This window comes from Colletes latitarsis, chromosome 4, assembly GCF_051014445.1.
Source record: "Colletes latitarsis isolate SP2378_abdomen chromosome 4, iyColLati1, whole genome shotgun sequence".
In the NCBI taxonomy this organism is placed as follows: Eukaryota; Metazoa; Arthropoda; class Insecta; order Hymenoptera; family Colletidae; genus Colletes; species Colletes latitarsis.
In genome coordinates this window covers 25769569-25792897 of record NC_135137.1, presented here as the reverse complement: position 1 = coordinate 25792897, position 23329 = coordinate 25769569, and the positions used below count along the sequence as shown (strand labels likewise).

Genomic DNA, 23329 nt, shown 5'->3' with positions numbered 1-23329 from the left:
CATGCGACCAAGGCCAAAGCTTTCCTTGGTGCATCCCATCCATTCGCCTTCGCAATCGCCTCGAATTGCACCCGGTACTCCTCCCAACAAGCTCTTCCATCAAACGCTGGTGGTTTTAGGACGTACCCCAGAAATCCACCAGTCGCTTCCAACGGAGGAGCCGACTGCGAAGTGGAAGGCATCGCGAGTCCAGCAACAACAGGATTATCCCTAACAAAATTATTAACAAGGCTGGACTCGCGATCCTCGCTACGGAACGCCGCGGCCGACAGGTTATCAATCACATTTTTAAAATTCTCCGCAAGCACCTGATAACGATCTTCCATGGCCCTTATCCTTCCTTCCACAGCAGCCTCCTTCGCCGAAGCGGCAGCCTCCTTCGCGGCCTGCCTCTCTTCGGTTCGCTCCCGTTCCTCAGCAAATAAGCGTTGCTGCTCCTGGAACTGCGTTGCGATGTTCCGCTGTAGTCCTTCCAAGAGCACCTCCAACGATGAAAAAGTCTCCGCCCTGGCAGCAGAACGAGTCGTAATCCCGCTTCTGGCACCACTGTTAGGGGACTCGGACGTCTCCGAATCCTGGTTTTCGCCATTTACCCAAATGGTCCCTAGCCACATCATCACTAGCAAAGGCTACATACTAGAGAAGCAAACACCATTCAGGCCATTACCATTGAAGGAAGGGCAGAATCATCATCACTATCATCGTCATGTCGATCGTAAAAATGAAAGCGTTCAAGAATATCAGCCACTTTAGAAACCACCTTATGCGCAGCGATTTGAAACCACACTGTCCCAGAATAAGTAACGGTACCATTATAATATCCCGCAAGAATAATAGTGATAATGGAAGAATTACGACCATAATCACCAAAATCCGTGCCCCCGGGGGCTCGCAGCCGGACCGTAACTGTAGCTGCAGAAAGCACTTTATTGGGTGAGACACCAATTATATCACTCTTGGTGTCATACAACGAAAAACAAAACGAAGGTAACTGGGTCGCTGAAATAACAGATGCAGAAACAACAGCCCGATAGGGGCGAATAGCTCGATTTAAAGTTAAACCAATATCATCAGGAGTAATCTCCTTAGTAACAGCAGAAACTGTGCCATAAAAGTCAAAAGGAACTAACCTAGCCGGCAATCTTCGCCTGGCGCTAGCGTGATTCTTGCGATTCCCCATAATAACGCCCACTGAGATGAACTACTCCTTCTAGCTTGATGATGTGAGCAGGTGCTGATGAATTGACAGTGGTAAAAAAAACGGTTCAAAGGGCCAACTCGCCGAAGACCAATTTACTACAGATTTTCCCACTTCTGACACCACTGTTGCGCCGGGGCGGGGCTTTCTTCCAATAACTCATATTGACACAACACAATTAAAATACCACAACGTAACACAACTAATGCAAACTGGGAACTTTATTAACAACAGTGCTTTTCAATACGTCTGTTCGCCTTGCGATCTGTCGTAATGCTAATCTTCAAAATCGTTGCCGGTTTCTCGGCAACCGGAAGGCTCGGGATCTCGCATCCGCTCGTTTTCGTGTGGCAGCTTCACCTCATCGCGAAGCCTCTTCACACCATTGCGACGATGCAATTTCGCGGTATTGCGCGGCATCTTCATACCGTCGCAACAATATATTGATGTGGTAAGTTTTTTAATGCGATATTTGGAATGCCGTCGAAGCTGGAAGATTTCTTATTATTTAGGCTTTTGAATGTGATTTTTAGTTTATTGTATGAAGTGAAGTAATTGGATGGGATAGTTTCTGGATTTGGATTGTCCGCGGTGTTCGTGTTTGTAAAGCTGCACGTTGTTCTACCGTCGAGTATGTCACGTTCTATTTCTTGTTTTAGTGTCTCGATTTTGCGTTTGATTATGTTTGAATGTTGTTCTTTTCCCATGTGACTGTTTTGTGTATGGACTGTTTCGAAATGAGCTCCTAGTATATTTAATTTGTCTTGTGTCTCGTAAATGAGGGCGTTGTTGTGAGTGTCTGTTTGTAAGTTGTTAAGGTTTATGTTTGCTTTGTGGAAAATGTCTCTGTTGAATGTTGGAACTTTTAGGGTTCCGATGGTGTTGTATTCTTTAGGACGGAATATGCTATTGATGGAAGGAAAGAGTTCTTTGGGTTTGTTTAGCGAAATGTTGGCAATTTTGTTTTTCCAAAAATTGTTGACCGATTCTTGGAAGGCTTTTCTAATTTCGTATCTGATTGTTTTGAGGGCTTGTTTGAGAGTTTTTATTAACGTGTCGTTTGCCGTGGTATAATTTTGTAAACGGAGTAAGTTGTTTAGGTGAGTTAGTAAATGACTTTTTTGTTTACGGAGTTTCTTTATTTTTGGGTTAATGTATCTGTCTGTGGAATTGAAGTTGTTGTTTACGCGTGGTACTGCGAAATCTATTGCTTTTGTTATATTTTGGTTCAACTTGTCAATGTGAACGTCAATTTCGGTTTTCGTAAGGTTTCTGTTGTTTGGGATGTCGGTGTCGTCATTTTCAATCAGAGAAATTTTATATTTTGTCCAGTCTGCTTTGTTAAAGTTATATTTTGCGGTAGTATGCGGTTCGTCTATTTCTAAATGGTCGAATGCCGGGATCGATATTTTCAAAATGGCTGCTCTATGGTCGCTGTCGTAGTTGAATGAGTCAAGAGCTTTGGAAGCAGGTAAGTCATGGAATTTAATTCTGTTATCCGCGAGGCAGAGGTCAATAAACGCTCCGCTAGATGGGAAAGATGGGACTGCTGTTCTAAGTAGAGAGGTTTTATATGTTATTTGGTTGTCTAGATACCATTTATTTAGGTAGACGCCCCTTTCGTTGTTCGAGACATTACCCCAAGAGGTGTGTTTCGCGTTAAGATCGCCGGCTATGAGGTAATAGTTATTGGATTTGTCGAGTTCTAATGTTGTGAATAAGTTTTTTAGTTCTGATATGAATTCTTTCTTTTTAGCTGCGTATGCAGCTACAATGTAGATTTTACAATTATTTTGGGTTTTGATTTTTATAATTGTTGTTTCTAAGCAGATATTGTTCTTGATACTGTTTGGTTCTATGGACTCGAAGGATATGGTTTTCCGAATTAATATGCCAGTTCCTCCGGCTTGTTTTGCTCCGAATCTGTCGGTTCTCAGGATGTGGTAATCTTGGAAGTTGATGCGGTGGGTGTGATTTAATTTTGTTTCGGAGAGTAAGACTATATCTGGGTTGTGTTTGGTTAGGGTGTCCAGGAGAGTGACTCTTCTTTCGTTTGTTACAATTGAGTTTACGTTTATCTGTATTATTTTCAGTGAATCTAGAGTTATTTTTCTGTTTGTGTTGTTACGTGTGTTAGTCATTTTTGGTTCTAAAAGTCGATATCAAGAGCTGCTGCTATAATATTAATTTTGTTAGAGTTTGATTCTATGCTTTCTGTTATACGAGTGAGTTGAGCATTCAGTGAAGTTTGTATAATTTTTTTTACTTCCTCTAGGAAGGAAGTCTGTGTGATGTGTGGGTTTGGTTCTTGTGTTTGTGTGAGTATTGGATTAGTGACTTTAGCAGGTTGAGTAACGGTTTTTTTATTCGAGGTTATCGCGCTGTATGAAATGTTTGGATTCACGAGTTTATTAATTAAGAGTGCTTTTCTTTCTTTTTCTTGTTTGATTTCGGAGTTTCTAGCTTCTATTTTGGCCTTAATTTCTTTCAATTTTGGGCAACCTCTGTACGATGCAGGGTGTCCGAAATTTTTACAGTTCACGCAGAAGGGACGCGATTTCTCGTCACCTTCTGTGCTGCTTGTTGCTGTTGGGAGAGTGCACTCTCCTGGCTTGTGTTGATCGTTGCACTTAACACATCTATAACTTAAGTTGCAGTTAAGTGCAATGTAGCGTACCGTCGCGTCGGGTACTGGACAAGTAGCCGCGTGAAAATTCTTTTATTTTTTGAGGGGTTGTAAGGCCCTCTTAACCGTCGTGGTACGCGGTTCTTGGCCGTCGCTCGCCAAATTAATATTGAACGACTAGTTCTGATCGGAAGCTGTTTTACGTGATCTGAATTTACGTTAGAACTTGAAGATTTGACCGATTCCTTCTAAGGTTCGCAGACGAGTGCTCGAAGATTTCGGAGCCCGTTTCCTCCTCAGCGCGAACCCCCTCCGAAACGCGGTTTTAGAGGTTTGTCAACCGATTCGCGTTGACTTTTCTAGAATTTCGATTGGCCATCGACTTGGGGGAGGCGAATCGATTTTCCTGCCCCGTTGGGCAGAAAACTCCTCCCTCGCATCCGATCGTGGTGGAGGAACAGTCCCAGGTCACCCTGGACGAGGGTGACCGAGGTTTCCTTCCCCAAGTCGAAGGCCCCGTTAATTTTGCCGAGGAAGAAACGGGACTCCGGATTAACGCGTAGCTACACGTGTGTTGCAGCTGTTTTATGGCTGTATTGTTCCACGAGTTGGCGATGGTCGTTGTAGAGGACCATGCCACCCGCGGGACAATACAGCCCTTCGTCGGTCAACTCGGGCCTTGCGTTTTCGAATTTCTTAATTGTTTAAACGTTTTACGATGAAATTTGCCAGATGCGGAATATTCGAAGACGTTTTCGACAAAGTCAAGTTTCCGCATCTGGCACCATAAACGAACGGAAAAACCCGAGCCGACCGGACGGAACATGCTCCCCCCGTTGAATGCAGAAAGCGTTCAAGAAGTTAAATTGTGACCGATTCGTGTCACGGAGCAAATTACGATACGATTAATTTTGATATACGCAAATGCGATAATTGCGGATTATGACCGCTAATCGACCACTCAACGCTATGAGCAGGTTCGATATTTTGTTCGTCGGATGCTGGGCCGGCTGCACGCTGCTGCGCCGGTAGCTGCTTGGCTGGTTCGCACGATGACCGCTCTGGTGTCCCTTCTGGTCGGGTGTGCTTCCTCTCGAACGGCTAGGTGCTCCTGGAGCAGGGTGAACCGTTGTTCTACTGCGATATAGGATACGATGATTGCGGATTACGACCGCTGGGTGACTGCTCAACGTTATGAATAGTTTTCGTGGTTGTCCGTTATTGGAAGCTGGGCCAGCTGCTTGACGCTGCGCCGGTAGCTGCCGTGGCTGCTCCGCACGGTCACCGCTCTTGTTACCCCATCTGGTCCGCTATGCATCTTTTCGATTCGGCCAAGGTGCCACTGGAGCGGAGGTAGATGGTCGTCCTTCAAGACCACCAAGGATCCCTCTCGTAGATCGTGGGATCCCTTGACCCACTTTTGGCATACGTTTAGCTGGTTCAGGTATTCCTTGTACCACCTGTTCCAGAAGTCGCGTTTTACCTTCTGGATATGCTGCCACTTCGACAGCCGGTTGACAGGTGTATCGCTAAAATCGGTCTCAGGTAGGCTCGTCAAAGAATTACCAATTAACAGGTGGGCTGGAGTCAATGCGGAAGGATCGGTAGGGTTGGCGGAAAGTGGAGTTAGCGGGCGTGAATTTAGGATTCCTTCGATTTCGACAACCAAGGTATTGAACTCTTCGAACGTAAAGAGTTCTTCTCCAACCACGCGTTTTATATGATGTTTGAAAGAACGAACCGCGGCTTCCCACAACCCTCCGAAGTTCGGTGAGAGGGCTGGGATGAAGTGCCACGCTATTTGTTTGTCGGTAAGCCATCGTTGTACCCCTTCGTCGACGTTAAGTACCTGATAGAGTTTCGATAACTCATTGTCCGCACCGACAAAATTCGTTCCATTGTCGGAATAAATATTACGGCAGAGTCCTCTTCTTGCTACGAATCGCTTTAAGGCCGCGATGAAGGTTTCGGTGGTCATGTCTCCCACCACCTCAAGGTGCACCGCCTTGGTTGCAAAACAGATAAATACCGCCACGTAAATTTTTACCTGATTTCGATTCCGGAATTTTTTTTTCTTTTACGTAAAACGGACCGCAATAATCGATGCCGCAATTGTCGAAGGGTCGGCTTTCGGAAACACGTGCCGCAGGTAGGTTACCCATTACGTACTTCGTTAATGGGGGTGTTGGGATAGATAGTTAATAATGTAGACTGTTGAGGTGACAAAAGTTCTTTATTTCTCGTGGTATCTTACTCGTTGGAGCGCGCGAAAGCAAGTCCCGTTTCGTCGCTTTTTCCTCCATGTCGACCCCACATTCGCACTGGTAAAATTGTTAAACAACCCTGATTGGTTAACCCCACGCGTTGGGCCTTTCCAATCAGTGTCGTTTATTTTCCACAAATCACCGCCTATTTCTTACGCCCACAGCGTGCTTGTTTTCGAAACGGCGTGGTGATCGAGGGGGACGACGTTGCGCCCTCACTGCAAGATTTCCTTCGGGCCACCCGCACTGGGCCCACTTGGCGAAACTCCGATGGGAACGCGTCGAGTGTCCTCCGGAAATCCCTAATTTACGACGGTCTTTATTTGCTGTTGAGGGACTTAGAAAAAGGAATTTACTGAATACATTCGCTACGCGAGTCTGGAAAATATCTTCCTCAAAAACAGCTTCGATGAACAAGAGTCGTAAATTACGTGGGCCGTTTGCACGAAAGAAAAACTTTCCCTTGTGCGTACGACCGGACGCTACAGGGGGTTGACCCGGAAGCACCTGACGCACCGGCGTACGACTTTGCGTACGGTGTTTTACCCATCGATGGGCCAATAGTGCTGGCGGACGAGGCACAATGTCGTATTAATCCCGGCGTGGTGATTCTCGAAGTGTACGTCTCGGATTATTAAATCCGTTATCGGATTATTTTTTGGCAACAATATTGGGTGCTTTTGCTCATATGGCAAAGCCGAATTCTGCAGCCGGCCGCCGACACGTAAGAGTCCCTTATCGTCCAGGAAAGGTCGTAGCGATAAGAGTCTGCTGGCCGATTGCAACTCTTTTCCCGTTTTTAATTGTTGCATTTCTCTGGCGAAGGCTGACGCTTGGTTGAGCTGCATGATTCGTTCGTTCGTGTGGTGCAACTCTTCGATTGTTAGTGGACCTTTGTTTTTATTATTCCTTTTGAAGCGCAGGCAGTACGCGACGATTCTGCGCAAACGCCTTATGGACGAGTACCGGTGCAAAATTTCTTTGGAATGACAGGTTTGAGTCACGAAGCACGTAAAGGGTCTCGCTTCGGGTACGTTTAACGTAATCGTAAATTGTGAGGGTGGCCAATTCGATTCCGGTTCCAGAAGCCACGTGGGTCCGTTGCGCCAAGTTGAGTTTGTTCGAAATTGCAGCGCCGATTGTCCTCGCGATATCGTGTCGGCCGGGTTGTCGGCCGATTTGACGTGTCGCCACGCGGTTATGCTCGTTTTTTCCTGGATTTTGGAAATGCGGTTTGCTACAAACGTTTTTAATGTGCAGGGTTCCTTGTTGATCCAGTTAAGAACGATGGTCGAGTCGGTCCAAAACGTGATCTTATCGAATGGTCGCGCGAAATTTTGTAAAGCGGTCGTATGGAGGTTTGCCAGCAAGAGTGCTCCGCATAATTCTAGCCGAGCGAGGCTGACGCTTTTTAACGGTGCAACGCGCGATTTTGCACATAATAATTCGACTTTGATTTTTCCGGCTTCGTCTATGGTTCTTATGTAAAGACACGCGCCGTACGCGCGTTCGCTCGCATCGCAGTATCCGTGCAGCTCGGTTCTCAGGGTCGCGCGTTGCATTACGTGGCGCGGGAAGGCAATTTTGTCCAAAGTGCTGAAGTCTTGCACGAAAGCGGTCCATTCGGTGTATAATTCATGGGGTATCAATTCGTCCCAATTTAATTGTAGCCGCCAGAGTCCTTGGATCAAAATTTTTGCCTTTATGATAACCGGTGATAGCAGCCCTAACGGATCAAAGATTTTCGAAATGGTGGATAATATTGTTCGTTTTGTTACTTTCGAGTCGGTTTTGAGGTCCACCGTGTAGACTATTTCATCGTTGCGAGCGTCCCATGAAATTCCCAATGTTTTGATGGATGAATCGCCGAAAAATTTTGGATGGATTTGTTCCGTCGGTAATCCGGTTAATAATCGCGGGTCGTTCGATACCCACTGTCGAATATTCAATTCTCCGCGTTTTAAGAGGTCGATGATGGTGTCTCGTAAATGCAAGGCTTGTGCGTAAGTGTTGGCTCCGGTTAGCAAGTCATCGACGTATAAATCTTGCGTTACAACCTTCGCCGCGGTCGGGGCTCGTGAACTTCGTCTTCGTCTTCGTCCAGCTGTTGTAGACATCTGACCGCGAGATACGGAGCTGACGATAATCCGAATGTGACCGTATTCAGCTCGTATGTTTTCACGCGTCCGTCATCGTCGCGCCACAAGATCCGCTGATATTGACGATCTTCCGGACGGATGAAGAACTGTCGATACATTTTTTCTATGTCTCCGGTGAGAACATAGTTGTGCTTACGGAAACGCTGCAGGAGGGCGAACAAATCATCTTGGATGGTCGGTCCGGTCATAAGGACGTCGTTAAGCGAAAGTCCGCTACTCGATTTTGCCGAACCGTCGAATACGACCCGAACCTTAGTGGTGGTGCTCGACGATTTTACAACGGCATGGTGTGGCAGGTAAAATCCACCCGTATCGTTGGTCTCGTTTACCTCGCTCATGTGCCCGAGCTCTAAATAGTCCTTAATTACGGCTATGTATTCGCGTTTTAATTCCGCGTCGCGATTGAATTTTCGTTCGAGCGATAGGTAACGATTGAGAGCGCGCGATCGTGACTCTCCAAGTTCGGACTCCCTTCCGTTGAAGGGTAACGCGACGATGTACCGTCCCGATGTGTCGCGTTTGATATAATCCTTAAAATGGTCCTCGCACTCCCGCTCTTCGGCCGATAAATGTCGGATGTGGGGGCCCTCTTCTAACTCCCAAAATTTCTGCAAGTCGAAATCCGGGGTAGAGAAAAATGTTCGGTGTTTAGTACGCGCCGTTGCGGTAGGGCCGCTCCCCCCGATGACCCATCCGAATTGGGTCTTCTGCAAAATCAGATCCGACTGATCATTGGAGGAGAGGTTCAGTTGACCTATGCTTAAGCTCGCCATCGTCGGTCCGGCGCTTATAAGCATATCAACTGGAGCCGGGCGATGAAATTGCGGATCGGCTAATTTCACGTTTTTCGGTATCGGGATTCTGGTTCGGTCGATTTGTTGATCCGGGATTCTGTTCGCTATTCGCGGTACCGTGAAGAATTTCAGCGTCCGTTTGAAATTCGATGTCCGCGATTTTACCGTGGCCGTCAACAGATTGTTCGTCGTCGTGTCCTCTTGATTTAAGACTTCTATCTTGACCGTGCACGATTCCAGGGGAAGTTTTAATTTCGCGGCGAGGGCTTCGGTCATGAAATTGGCGCTCGAGCACGTGTCTATGAGCGTGCGACACTCGATTGCTCTGCGCTCTTTGTCGTATACTTCGACCATTGCCGTTGCTAAGAGTCCGTGCGCTGGGAGATCGGTGGATAATGCGGCGACCGGTAACCCCTTCCCATTTTGCTTCGCGGTGTTCTGTGTTTGTCACTGTTTTGATTCCGTCGATCCGGTGTATTTCGTGTCTTGATGCAATTTTGTATTGTGTCGCTGATTGCATACTTGGCATGTGCCACCGTGGCAATCCTCGCTTCTGTGACCCGAACGTAAGCAATTCATGCACAGATCGGCCTTCCGCGCGGCGTCGATCCGATGGGCGACCGACATCTCGAGGAACCGTTTGCAGGAATATTCTGCGTGTCCTTCCGAATTGCAGATGCTGCACGATGAACCGGCGGTCGATCTCGGTGTTCTTCGTTGCGGACGCGGTGAGGGAGGCTGGCGTTTTGAATAGTTCTCGCGCTGGTCGAAATTCGCGCGCGGTTGGTCTTTCGTTGACGTTTTCGTAGCGTACGTCTTTATCTTGTGGTACTGTGCCTTCGGAGAACGCGGGCGAAGATTGTACGGTCGCGATTGAGTCGGCGGCGGAATCACGTTTCGATTTGTATTCGGCGTTGCGCGGTTTGTAGTTTCGAATTCTTCCGTTTGATGTGACGCGTTATGCATGAATTTTATCATCTCCTCGAGTTTAGGGACTTCGGTGTCGGAGAGCGTGCGTTCCCAGTTACGCTTGGTTTCGTCGTTCATCTTCGAGACAATGATACTCGTGATTAGATCTTGCGCAATATTTTCCCATGATCGACCGAGGGCTTGTAGGGATCGAATGTGTAATTGTACGTGATTTACTAGATCGCGTACCGACTCGGACTTGTGGTTGGGCATTGCTGGTGAATCGCGGAGCAGGGCCGCATGACGTAGTACGAGAGCGCGTCGGTTATCGTACATTTCGCTTAAGTGGGTCCACGCCGCTTCGTAATTTTCATTTGAGATTGTGAAAGCGCTGATCGCCGCTTCAGCCTTTCCGGACAACGACAATTGTAGGTATTGTAATTTTTGTATTTTGCTTAACCCCGGTTGCAAATGGATCAGGTTATTAAACGCGTCCTTGAACGTTAGCCATGATTCTATTCGTCCGTCAAATTTCGGTAGGCTCATCTTCGGTAAATGTACCGGCAGTGAGCACGACGGCGTGGTTGCTGGATTGCAGCTTCCGTTGCTGCAATTCGCGGGACTCGAATTTTCCCCTGATTTCGAACAAACCGTGGCGCTCGCGAGTCGATTAAGTGTCACGGTTGCCCTTGCAATTACGTTATCGTATATGTCGATCGTGGCGTTTCTTTCGATTTCGGCTTCTTCGTAATTATCGATGTTGCCGAGCTCGTCCTGGACGCGATTGAAGATTTCGAATTGTCCACGAATGCGTGTGAGTCGTTCGGACAATTTTGCGCGTTCCGTCTCGCTGTCCTTAAAGGAATCCAAGTAATGCCCGAACATTGTCACTTGACTCTTGAATGTGCGCCGTTTGTTTTTTAGTTCGCGTATTCGGATATCGTGGTTGTCGGACATGCTCGCGTTCGCGTCTTTAGTCAGAGACATGTTTTATCGAAGGAAGGATCGGTACAAAGAGGAAATTGAAACCGTGTCAATTGGCAATTGTGATAACGAACGAGCCTACCTTTCGCAGTCCGCCCGGGGGTCGTCTCGAATCAGTCTGTTCAGCGCTGTCCTGTAGAAGACCGTCGCTATCCTTCCCTGGAGTAGTCCTCGTTTTGAAGATTGTCTGCACAGCTTCCGGATCTCGTTGCCTTGGAGTGGCCTTGCTCGAAAAGGCCTCCTCTCGTACGGTGGTTGGATAGCGTCGTAGATTGCCGGTTTTGATGCTCACTGTTTCACCACACGTCACTATCCGGCTCGAAGGACCATGTAGCGTACCGTCGCGTCGGGTACTGGACAAGTAGCCGCGTGAAAATTCTTTTATTTTTTGAGGGGTTGTAAGGCCCTCTTAACCGTCATGGTACGCGGTTCTTGGCCGTCGCTCGCCAAATTAATATTGAACGACTAATTCTGATCGGAAGCTGTTTTACGTGATCTGAATTTACGTTTGAACTTGAAGATTTGACCGATTCCTTCTAAGGTTCGCAGACGAGTGCTCGAAGATTTCGGAGCCCGTTTCCTCCTCAGCGCGAACCCCCTCCGAAACGCGGTTTTAGAGGTTTGTCAACCGATTCGCGTTGACTTTTCTAGAATTTCGATTGGCCATCGACTTGGGGGAGGCGAATCGATTTTCCTGCCCCGTTGGGCAGAAAACTCCTCCCTCGCATCCGATCGTGGTGGAGGAACAGTCCCAGGTCACCCTGGACGAGGGTGACCGAGGTTTCCTTCCCCAAGTCGAAGGCCCCGTTAATTTTGCCGAGGAAGAAACGGGACTCCGGATTAACGCGTAGCTACACGTGTGTTGCAGCTGTTTTATGGCTGTATTGTTCCACGAGTTGGCGATGGTCGTTGTAGAGGACCATGCCACCCGCGGGACAATACAGCCCTTCGTCGGTCAACTCGGGCCTTGCGTTTTCGAATTTCTTAATTGTTTAAACGTTTTACGATGAAATTTGCCAGATGCGGAATATTCGAAGACGTTTTCGACAAAGTCAAGTTTCCGCATCTGGCACCATAAACGAACGGAAAAACCCGAGCCGACCGGACGGAACATGCAACGTGATCAATTCGTTGGCACCTCTTCCATTGAATTCTATCTTTTTTTATTAATTTTTCCCACTGTACTAGGGAGTGTAGCAAGATTCTAATGTCTTTTAGGTTTTCCGTTTTGCTGTCAGGAGATAGTTGCACTAGGTATATGGGAAGGCTTTTACCTTCTCTTTTAGAGCGATGTGTAGTGAATTTCTTTACTGATAGGAATTTGACATTTTCTGGTTTTTTTTGTTGTAATTCCTGTAGAACGGTCTCGGGGTCGTAGTCACCCTCGAGAATTTTCAATAAAACAGTTAAGCCTCTGTCTTGTTTTGGCGTGTATGTGAAGTATTCAATGACGTTTTCTTTTAGTGTATTGCATGCTATTTTGAAATTCTCTATTGTGTTCAGATGCAAGAGGTGTTTTGAATTATTTATTTTTTTAATATAAAAGTCTGATATTCTTGGTGAGATAGTATCAATTGTTTTTTTACTATTGCTACTATAAATTACTATTGGGGGCGGTCTCGAGTGTTTGTTATTATTAGTGTTAATGGGTCCTGGTACCGTTACCTCTTCGAATATTTTTGCCTTTTTCTTCGGCATTGTGGTCTGGGTGTCCATTGCGGACTGTCCGTGCGATGACGTCAGTTGGGGTTTTCCGACCTTCGTCTCCGTAGCCGCTTGCGGGCCGTTCTTCCTCTTTGATGGGGTCTTACTCCATCCGCCATCTTCGTCCGTTTCGACGTTGGGGCTAGCACTGCCCGTTGCAGGTGACGTCACCGGTTTTCCCGTCACTGCCTTCGGCTCCGCTTGCGATAATCGCGGCTTTTTGTTTCCTTCCTGCTTGCGGGTATTTCTCTCCTCTTTCAATTGGTTGGAAAGGTCTTCGATGGTATTATTCAGATTTTTTATCATCTGAATGAGGTCGTCATAGCTGGGTTTATTCTTCACTGGTTCCGTCTTCATTTTTGGGGGAATGTTAGGCAGGTCGAGTTTTGAAGATCTCTTACGGAGAGTTAAATTGGGCGCCGGGTTTAGTCTTTTCACATTTATTGCTTGTTTTACCGTCTCTCTGGTGTGTGATTTTAAAATCGCGTTGTTGAGGATTTCAACACTTTCATTCGTCAGAATGCACACACTCGCGTTTGTCTTTATGTTTCCTGTCGCGTCCTTTTTGTCGTCTCGGGCTACATGTGTAGCACTTTCCGGGGGTGAGCCCCCTCGTGGATTATACTCCGTATCTATTGTCGATGATATTTTTAATTTATTTTCTAACACTAAAAATTAATATTTCTTAAGAGTATTTCGCCTGAACTGGTGGTACGCCTCCGGTAGCGTCTACGTTTAGCGGCACTGTCACGACACTCTTTATTGCACTCAGGTAGGAGCTTCTCAAAAATACGTCCGTCGCCTACGAAGGTCGAGGGACGAATGGTGTTTTCAACGTAGTCTGATCGTTGACGACGGTTACTACTAGCAACTGCAGTTTTCAATGCTGTTCAATAGATAAGGGTACACGTGCGACAGTGCGTTACTTCACATATATTTAGATACACGTGGAATATCTCACGTGCTTTGATCAATGTAATTTTCTAAACATTACATGTTAATTTTAAAAAATTCGGAATATTATTCCACAAGTATCCAAGATTGGGTAGGAAAATTAATTTCAAAACTTATCTCGACGTTTATTAAACAAATGTCCTACCCGTAATCCCACATAATATTCCGTGAGGAACTTCACCGGATAGAATGCGTCCCTTCTCGCTTCTGCAGTTTATAAATTTTCGTCGCCAGACAAATTTCGAAAAAAGGAAAAAAATAAATGTCTACAATTCGCGGTGTTCCCAAGCGGTCACCCATCCAAGTACTAACCACGCCCGACGCTGCTTAACTTCGGTGATCGGACGAGAACCGGTGTTTTCAACGTAGTCTGATCGTTGACGTCCGTTTCTACTGGCAAGTGCATTTTCCAATGCTGTTCAACAGATAAGGGTACACGTGCGACAGTGCGTTACTTCACATATATTTAGATACACGTCGAATGTCTCACGTGCTTTGATCAATGTAATTTTCTAAACATTGATGTTAATTTAAAAAAATTCGGAATATTATTCCACAAGTATCCAAAATTCGGTAGAAAAATTATTTTGATGACTTATCTCGACCTTTATTATACAAATGTCCTACCTGAAGTCCCACATATTATATTTTGTGGAATTTCACAGAGTAGATTGATTTCCTACTAGCGTGCGCCGTGTATTAATTTTTTTCGTCGCACAAATTGTAAAAAGAAAAAGTATGTCAACAATACGCGGTGTTCCCAAGCGGTCACCCATCCAAGTACTAACCGCGCCCGACGCTGCTTAACTTCGGTGATCGGACGAGAACCGGTGTTTTCAACGTAGTATGATCGTTGACACTTGTTTGTTCTGGGAATTCCAGTTTCCGATGCTGTTCAATAGATACGTGTACACATGTGACAGTACATTGCGAAGTTCTTTGCAGGAATTCTTTTAACTTTTCTCATTCACGTCCTTTCTGTTCGGAAACCCTTTTGCTCCCCTCTTTTATTTTCTTCGTTTTTTCGTTTTAAACGTTCCGATATCCAGACAACCAATTTGATTAGCTTCAAAGGCCACATCCAAATGTCAACGCCAATCAGACGTACGTTTGCGTTTTTTATGACATTCTTCGCGTTGATTAAATGTAGGTATCCATTAGGACCAACATGACTTTATTTATTCAACGTGAAGTAATATGAATTTGGATAATAAAAACTTTTTAATGGTTTGCGACATATACATGCTATATTTGCTTCATCGTGCAAGTCCTTTTTTCTCGTATACCTATCTTTATTCAATATTAGTCTTAAGAATTTGTTCTGGAAGCGTTGAATTTTTATTATGTTTTCTTTGGCTGTGTTTCTCCATATTGGGGAAGGGTGAAGTATTATAGGTCTTATGATAGTCTTATATACAGTCAGTCACAAAAGTCTTTGTACACTCCCTAAAATAAACAACAATTTCGTATAAATATTATGTTTAGTTATTACTATGTGCGATATTATTAATTAATCTATATAAAGATGTATTGTTTTTTAAAGAATAATTTATACAGTGAAGAAAAAATGAAATACGTATGTCGCAAAAGTGTTCGTACAGTAAGTTATGAAGTTAATAGATCTTGTAAAACTAGTAATTTTTTTAAACATAATTGCTGGACTTTCCCGTTAGTGTTTCATTTATATTGCCATGGCCTTGTGATTTAGTTGAAAGATGTTTAACAGTCATTTAGCGATAATGAATGCTAGTAGTAGGAAAACAGGTGTTGAAATGTGTGAATTAATTGTTAAATTATATGTATAAATAAAAGAAATCTATACATGAAATTATAAACATCGTGGACACAAAACATTCTACTATTCAGTACGCAATGAAAAAATTAAAAATAACTGGTAAATGTAAAAATAAAACACGTAGTGATCACCCTAAGATTTTAAGTAATAGAGATGTACGATTTGTACTGCAAATTATCCGGCGATGTTCAAAACTGCTTCAAACATAGCCGCAGAAGCAAGAAAATAGTTTTTGAAAAATATCGTGGCCGTGTACCATGGAGGAAAGCTTTAATCAGTGAATCCTAAGTATACAGCTAATGCTATTTGGGAATGGGTGCTGTATAATGTTCCAAAATTGTTTCACCACCTCAATCACCAGATTCGAATGCTATGGAACACATATGGGATTATTTAGAATGCAAAATTAGGAATTAAAATAATAAATATACAAAACCTTAAAACTGTTCTGGAAGAGGAATGGAGAAATATTCAAATGTAACAAAAATTTACTAGATTTACCAAATGTACTAATTTCTTAGTTTACGAACACTTTTGTTAGATACATATTTCGTTTTTTCCTCATTGTATAAAATGTTCTTGACAAATAATATATTTTTATATAGGTTACTTAATAACATCGCACATATTAATCAACAAACGTAATATTATACGAAATTGTTGTTTACTTTCTATAAAATTACCCTTTTGGTGGATGTACGAAGACTTTCATGACTGACTGTATAAATAATTTATTATCGGTGCTTAGTACTGGCTTTTTTGCTACTAGCAGATAGAGATTTTTTAAGACTGCGTGTTCTTTTATTATTACATTTTTTGAACTTTGTTTATATATTAGTTTTGAATCTAGCGTAATTTCGAGGTACTTGACACTACTTTTTGTATGTGTGGATGTGTTATTTATTTGTAATAGTTGGTATATCTTATTACAAGAACATTTTTTGGAAAATACTATTACTTGTGTTTTTTTTTTTGCATTTAGTGAAATTTCCCATTTTTTATAATATGTCTCTAGTTTTGCGATTTGATTTGTATTTGTTTTGCAACTATTGCTGCGTGAAATAATTGCGCGAATATAGCTGTATCATCTGCGTACAATGCTATCCTCGTTTTTGGGAAAGTTCCTATATCGTTAAGTATATGTTGAACAGTGCCAGTTCTAATTGACTCTGGGGGTACTTCTGTTGAGATTGAGATTGAAATTTGGGAAAAAGCCTGAATTATACGCTATTCAAGACATATAATACCTTTGCAATTGTATTAATTACAAGGGGTTTTTGAGCTTGAGCCTTGTTTGAATGAAAGTGAGAAAATGACATGAAACAAGAACAAAGATGGGCGGTGAAACAAAGAAAACTGAGAGAACACTTGTACTACACTCCTACACAGTGGCGATTAGAATAAGACTGTGCCAATGGCTACGCTTGTGGCCACCACGAGGTCTCGATCGGTAGGCAGAAAAATCGGTGCGCGCGCATGTCAATCATGTGCAGATCCCCAAATTCGGTCTGGGGCGCATCGCGCTGCGAGCGAAGCCAATTAGCCTGCTCGTGTACAAAGCATGCCCGAGAGGTGCTGCTAATGAGCGTCGTGGTGGCCAGAGAGTGAGCTAATTCTTGAACACAAACATTTGTAAATAATTTCAAAAAGAAGCCTGAGAACGAGAGGAACTCCATTAAGATTTTTGCTTCATTTCTATTTTTACAACATATTTTTTTAATAACATTTACAAGAAATATATATATACATGTACATTTTATCGATTATATTTATGTAATTTGCATTAAATGTATTGGTTTTACCAGGATATTTTTCCTTCATTTCTATTTTTACAACATATTTTTTTAATAACATTTACAAGAAATATATATATAGATGTACATTTTATCGATTATATTTATGTAATATGCATTAAATGTATTGGTTTTACCAGGATATTTTTCCATTGTCATTAAGAAAATATTCTGCGAAAGTATTTCTTACGTCATTTACGTTTAAACCTCCTTGTCATGATCCACTGGAATTTTCAGTCTAATATAAACTATTGATGGCTAATATAGTCGCGTCGGTATTTATGTTGACGCTGTTGTATTTCTGGTATTGACGATATTGTTCCATAATTTAAACACTTGTACGCGTCCTTCCATACATTCTGACATTGTTTACATTATGCACAAGAAATGCCTCAGTATACCAGTGAGTGTTAAAGCGAAAATACCGCGTGCAATCAAGTAACAGTCAATCTGTAAAAATATTTCCTACATTTGGTTCGCCGGAAAGTAAGTTGCCGTAACCAAGTTTTTATTTTATTAATGAAATTTTGCTATTAAACGCGCATTTAATAACTTGATAATGTATTTAGTCTTTTATATAATGTTTTTTTTGTTATGTATTGTTATTGTTACGAATTGGTTACTTGTAGCATGCCGAAAATGTGGGAATTACACGAATTTGAAAGATTATTAATTTATAAAAGAAGAAGAGAAGGCCAAAGTTTGCAATAGACTACCACAGATTTTGGGATATCAAAGGAAGGGGTGCGAAAAATTTATAAAAAGATAGAGACTACTGAGAAACCTGAAAATTCAGTTAGAATGGGAAGAAAAAGAAAAACAACTCCCTGTCAGGATCGAGAAATTGTTAAAATAATAAAAAAAGGGACCATTTATTACTGCCAAACAGCTTAAAGAAGATTTAAATTTGCCAATAAGGACCACTTAAATAAAATCCCGTTTATCCGAAGTTGGGTTGCATGGTCGAATATCTAGGAAGAAGCCACACATTTCCGAAACAAATTCATAATTTGGAGTAATGAGTCAAAGTTTGAATTACAATCAAACAAACAAAGGAAATATGTGTGGAGAAAAGAAGGAGAAACTTTTAAACAAAATGTTATCACTTTCACCGTGAAACACAGTGGAGGGTCTATAATGTTATCGGGCTGCTTCAACAATGAAAATGTAGGAAAATTAACAATTACTGGTGGTATATTAACAGCAGCGAAATACATCGATATTCGAAAAGAAAATTTGTTTCCATTAATTCAAAAATTTGAGTCAGATACAGAATACATATTCCAACACGACAACGATCTGAAACATACCGCAAAGATCGTTAAAAAATTTATCGACGAAAACAATATATCGCTGCTTTCTTGGCCACCGCAGAGTCCTGATTTAAATTCGATTGAGCACTTATGTGACGAACTCGATCGAAAAATACCAAAATCGGACCGCTATACAAAACCAAAATTGATAGCCGCACTAAAAAAGGCATGGGATGAAATACAGCCCAAAACGTTAAAAAAATTAATACACAGTATGTCAGATCGTTTACTGGAAGTAATTAAAGCCAAAAGGTATCAAACTGCTTATTAAATACTTTTTTTATTGTTATTTATAGAATTATAATTTACTTTATAGACATTGTCAACTTACTTTCCGATGGACGTTAATTTGAAAATATTTGTTAATGCTATTGCTACTCAAATGAACATAATTATTAAGATGACGTTATTTACTTAAGACCCGAATAAATTTATTTTTGTTAACATTTCGCATTTTATTTATCTTTATTGTATAATGTATTTAAAATGATAAGTGTCAACTTATCATTTTAAATACTGGCGCGACTATATGTAGATCTTCGAATTGGTACCCGTTTCTTTTTCTAACATAATTGTGAAGAACACAATAACATTTTATAACATCCACAGCAAAAGATAATTTTACATTTAACGGTTTATGTAAAACTCTCCATTTATTAGATAAAATACCAAATGCACATTCTACGAATCTACGGCCTCACGTTAGTCGATAATTAAAATCACGTTTCTTATTGATTAATATATTTCCACCATATGGTCGCATTACTCTTTGTGAAAGGGTAAAAGCTTTATCCCCTATAAATACAAACGGAATTTTTGACGATTTTATTCCCGGAAATGGCTGGTTCTGGGAATATCCATATCATTCTTCATAATTTTTTTATAAAATTTACTTCTCTCAAATATATGACTGTGACACTCTTTTCCAGCAGGATCTATATACAGGGTGTTCGGCCACCCCTGGGAAAAATGTTAATGGGAGATTCTAGAGGCCAAAATAAGACGAAAATCAAGAATATCAATTTCTTGACTGAGCCCTCGTTAAAAAGTTATTAACAATTAAATTAAAAAATTTCAAATCGTTCTTGAAAAATTATTTTCGGTTGCGAGGGTCAATTACAATCATTTTTGTGAATAGACATACCCTCGAAATCCTGCGCATTTTCGAGAAAAAAATTCAATACGGATGAAACTTTAAATGTAAATAACTTTTTCATGAAGCCTCAATTAACAAATTGATATTCTTGATTTTCGTTTTATTTTGGCCTCTAGAATTCCCCATTAAAATTTTTCCCAGGGGTGGCCGAACACCCTTTATATGAACGTGTTTGAATCCACTGCTCCAAATAATACAATTGAGAAAAATTTCTTATAGTTATAATATAAGGATCCAGTCATTCCATTTCTCACGTGCTTGCAATCTATAGCTCCTAAACAGTTTGGGAAATTAGCAACTTCGTGGAAATCCTCCGATATTTCTAACCATTTGTCTTTTGAAAATCTAGTGAAATACTCTTCTTTTATGTAAAACCAAATATTTCTACAAAATTGTCTTACAATTATACCAAGTGTTGAATGTCCAATTCTATAACAGTACTGCATATCTATGAAGTTACAACTACTTTACAAATATCTGTAAAAGTATAATTTCAATTTTCATTATAGGCCAAAAATTATGTAATAAATGGCGAAATCTAAAATATAGTTTCATGGGAACTGTTAGAAAGTGAAACAGATCTGGGCAAGGAGTGGATACGACGAAACCATACATATACGCAGTCCCAATTATCATTTTTAATCAAATCGAAAACAACAACACCCTCGTCTAGCACAAGTTATGGAAATGAAAGGAAATAGTACCTGTAAATAGTCTGAACCAAACCATTGAGGTAAACCCAAGAAATGTAAATAATGATGAACAAAATTTGGGACGTACTGCGAAACGTCGCCGCAAACACAATTTGGAAGAAACCTTAATCAATTACATGAATATTGTTCCGTCCGGTCTATATTCTGCATCTGGCAAATTTCATCGTAAATCGCTTAAACAATTTAGCAATCCGAAAGCGCAAGGCCCGAGTTGACCGACGAAGGGCTGTATTGTTTCGCGGATGGCACGGTCCTCTATAACGACCATCGCCAACTCGTGGAACAATAAAATAGCTGCAACGCACGTGTAGCTACGCGTCTTAATTTGGAGTCCAGTTTTTTCTTCGGCAAAATTAACGGGGCCTTCGACTTGGTGAAAAAACCTCGATCACCCTCGTTCAGGACTTTCCTCCACCACGATCGGGTGAGGTTCACCCAACGGGGCAGGAAAATCGATTCTCCACCCCCAAGTCGATGGCCAATCGATAAACTCGCAAAGTCAACACGAATCGGTTGACAAACCCCCAAAATCGCGTTTCGGAGGGGGTTCGCGCTAAGGAGGAAACGGACTCCGGAAACTTCGAATACTCGCCTTCAGACCTTCGAAGTAATCAGCTAAAAATCAAAAAGTTCAATCGTTCCGTGAACTACTGGTTGTTCGAACATCAATTTCGGACCAATCATAGTCAACTCATCGTAAAAATCACAGCTTCCAATTAATAGAACTAGTCGCTCAATATTAATTTGGTGAGCGACGGCCAAGGAACTTCAAATAAAAGAAATTTCACGCGGCTACCGGCTTCGAAACCTCCAATCGCGTCCAAGACGAGCTTGACAACGTAGATAATTACGAAGAAGCCGAAATCGAGAGAAACGCCACGATCGACATATACGATAACGTAATTTCAAGAGCAACGGTGATGCTTAATCGTCTCGCGAGCGCCACGGTTTGTTCGAAATCGGGGGAAATTTTGAGTCCCGCGAATTGCAGCAACGGAAGCTGCAACCCAGCAGCCACGTCATCGTGATCAGTGCCGGTACATTTGCCGAAAATGAGCCTACCGAAATTTGACGGACGAATAGAATCCTGGTTAACGTTAAAAGACGCGTTCAATAACCTTATTCATTTGCAACCGGGGTTAAGCAAAATACAAAAATTACAATACCTACACAGCTGTCGCTGTCCGGAAAGGCTGAAGCGGCGATCAGCGCATTTACGATTTCAAACGAGAACTACGAAGCGGCGTGGACTCACTTAAGCGAGATGTATGATAACCTACGCGCGCTCGTACTACGTCATGCGGTCCTGCTCCGCGATTCACCAACAATGCCCGACCACCGGTCCGAGTCGGTACGCGACCTAGTGAATCACGTGCAATTGCACATTCGATCCCTACAAGCCCTCGGTCGATCATGGGAAAACATTGCGCAAGACCAAATTACGAGTATCATTGTCTCGAAGATGGACGACGAAACCAAACGAAATTGGGAACGCACGCTCTCCGACATCGAAGTTCCTAAACTCGGTGAGATGATACAATTCATGCATAACGCTTCACATCAAATAGAAGAATTCGAGACGACAACCCGCGCAACGCAAAATACGAATCGAAACGTAATTCCGTCGCCGACTCAATCGCGACCGTATAATCTTCGCCCGCGTTCTCCGAAGACACATTACCACAAAATAAATACGTACGCTACGAAAACGTCGACAAAGGACCAACCGCGCGCGAATTTCGACCAGCGCGAAAACTATTCGAAACGCCAGCCGCCCTCGCCGCATCCGCAACGAAGAACACCGAGATCGACCGCCGGTTCGTCGTACAGCATCTGCAATTCGGAAGGATACTCAGAATATTCCTGCAAACGGTTTCTCGAGATGTCGGTCGTCCATCGAATCGACGCGTAAGGCCGATCTGTGCATAAATTGCTTACGTGCGGGTCACAGAAGCGAGGATTGCCGCAGTGGCGCATGCCAAGTGTGCAATCAGCGACATAACACGAAATTACACCAAGACGCGAAATAACCGGATTATCGACGGAACAAATATACTAATACCATCTTGTTCACAATCAATTGACAAAGAACTTGACGAAGACAAGTCATTCTTTAATTCATTGCTGCCGGCTGTGCGGTTATTTGACACAGAGCAGAAAATACGTATTAAAATCAATAAACATTAGTAGGGCACAAAGTACCTTTCAGACACAATCACATACATCACAAACATTACGATACCCTTACACACAAGTTGTTGCGTCGCGAAACATGCCATTCCGCTTACAACAACAATTCGGCCTTTACATTGACGCTAAATGGTTTTAGTGTCAATGTAAACTAAATAATCGTCATAAAGGGCCCGCTCCAGCGACCTCGCGACCTGGTCCTGACAGTTGGGCCAGGGTTTTTCCCGATACCTGGAACGAGCAGTCCAACCTCACGAACGCGAAATGCAAGAAGTATAGTCCGGGCCACAATATAGCGAGGTCGTAAACTCGAGTGGATGTCAAAGTTTACACGTTTCAGCTCCCGAAACAAGTGAATTGACAGAAATACGAGCAGCTAGGGGCCTTAGACCATAGTCAGGGCCGTACGAAGAAATATTTTATCTAGTGTTGCCATTTTTAGAAAGACATTTTTAGAGGTATCGTAACAGGTAAAGGTCTTACTCAAGTCTTTAATATTTTAATTTACCTGCTTATAATATATGTATCTAGAAAATGAAAAAAGGTAGTGCAGTTACGGACACAGAAAAACATTCAGAAAGGCACCCTCAAGCAAGTTGTCATGTACGGCCCTAAGTGCCGCAGCAGGAGTCGGTCCCAACCCTTAAGAGTTTAGTTTACGACCTCGCTATATTTTGGCCCAGACTATACCAGCGCACCAATCCTGAACGAAAAAGGTTCTGATTGGATGCAACTGGCTTCTTGCATTAGGATATAAGGCGCGACATTTAGCGTACA

The 23329-nt window shown here is 42.7% G+C and overlaps 3 protein-coding genes, 2 non-coding genes and 1 pseudogene across 5 annotated transcripts; all 6 read right to left on the bottom strand.

Moving 5' to 3' along the window:
• Nucleotides 1-1620: 1620 nt before the first annotated feature.
• Nucleotides 1621-3339, bottom strand: LOC143341343 (uncharacterized). Its single transcript, XM_076764230.1, has one exon. The coding sequence runs from the start codon at nt 3337-3339 to the stop codon at nt 1621-1623; it is 1719 nt and encodes a 572-aa protein (XP_076620345.1).
• A 1677-nt stretch (nt 3340-5016) lies between these two features.
• On the bottom strand, nt 5017-5802 carry LOC143341342 (uncharacterized). Its single transcript, XM_076764229.1, has one exon. The coding sequence runs from the start codon at nt 5800-5802 to the stop codon at nt 5017-5019; it is 786 nt and encodes a 261-aa protein (XP_076620344.1).
• An 828-nt stretch (nt 5803-6630) lies between these two features.
• LOC143341341 (uncharacterized) lies at nt 6631-9395 on the bottom strand. The gene is made up of 2 exons (XM_076764228.1): nt 8344-9395; nt 6631-8224 (listed from the first exon to the last, which is right to left on the bottom strand). Exons 1-2 carry the CDS (start codon nt 9393-9395, stop codon nt 6631-6633), a joined length of 2646 nt encoding a protein of 881 aa, XP_076620343.1.
• Nucleotides 9396-13855: 4460 nt separating this feature from the next.
• LOC143341518 (5S ribosomal RNA) lies at nt 13856-13974 on the bottom strand. Its single transcript, XR_013079628.1, has one exon. It is a non-coding gene; the product is annotated as a 5S ribosomal RNA (ribosomal RNA).
• Nucleotides 13975-14331: 357 nt separating this feature from the next.
• On the bottom strand, nt 14332-14450 carry LOC143341482 (5S ribosomal RNA). The gene has a single exon (XR_013079605.1). It is a non-coding gene; the product is annotated as a 5S ribosomal RNA (ribosomal RNA).
• A 4539-nt stretch (nt 14451-18989) lies between these two features.
• LOC143341340 (uncharacterized) lies at nt 18990-20095 on the bottom strand (annotated as a pseudogene).
• Between the last annotated feature and the right edge of the window lie 3234 nt (nt 20096-23329).

What these genes read in the sequence shown, in the direction of transcription:
- LOC143341343 (XM_076764230.1), bottom strand. Translation starts at nt 3,339, where the DNA reads ATGACTAACACACGTAACAACACAAACAGAAAAATAACTCTAGATTCA.
- LOC143341342 (XM_076764229.1), bottom strand. Translation starts at nt 5,802, where the DNA reads ATGACCACCGAAACCTTCATCGCGGCCTTAAAGCGATTCGTAGCAAGA.
- LOC143341341 (XM_076764228.1), bottom strand. Translation starts at nt 9,395, where the DNA reads ATGGTCGAAGTATACGACAAAGAGCGCAGAGCAATCGAGTGTCGCACG. An exon ending in ACCGGAGACATAGAAAAAAT is followed by an intron (nt 8,225 to 8,343) that starts GTATCGACAGTT and finishes GATTATCGTCAG; the next exon opens with CTCCGTATCTCGCGGTCAGA.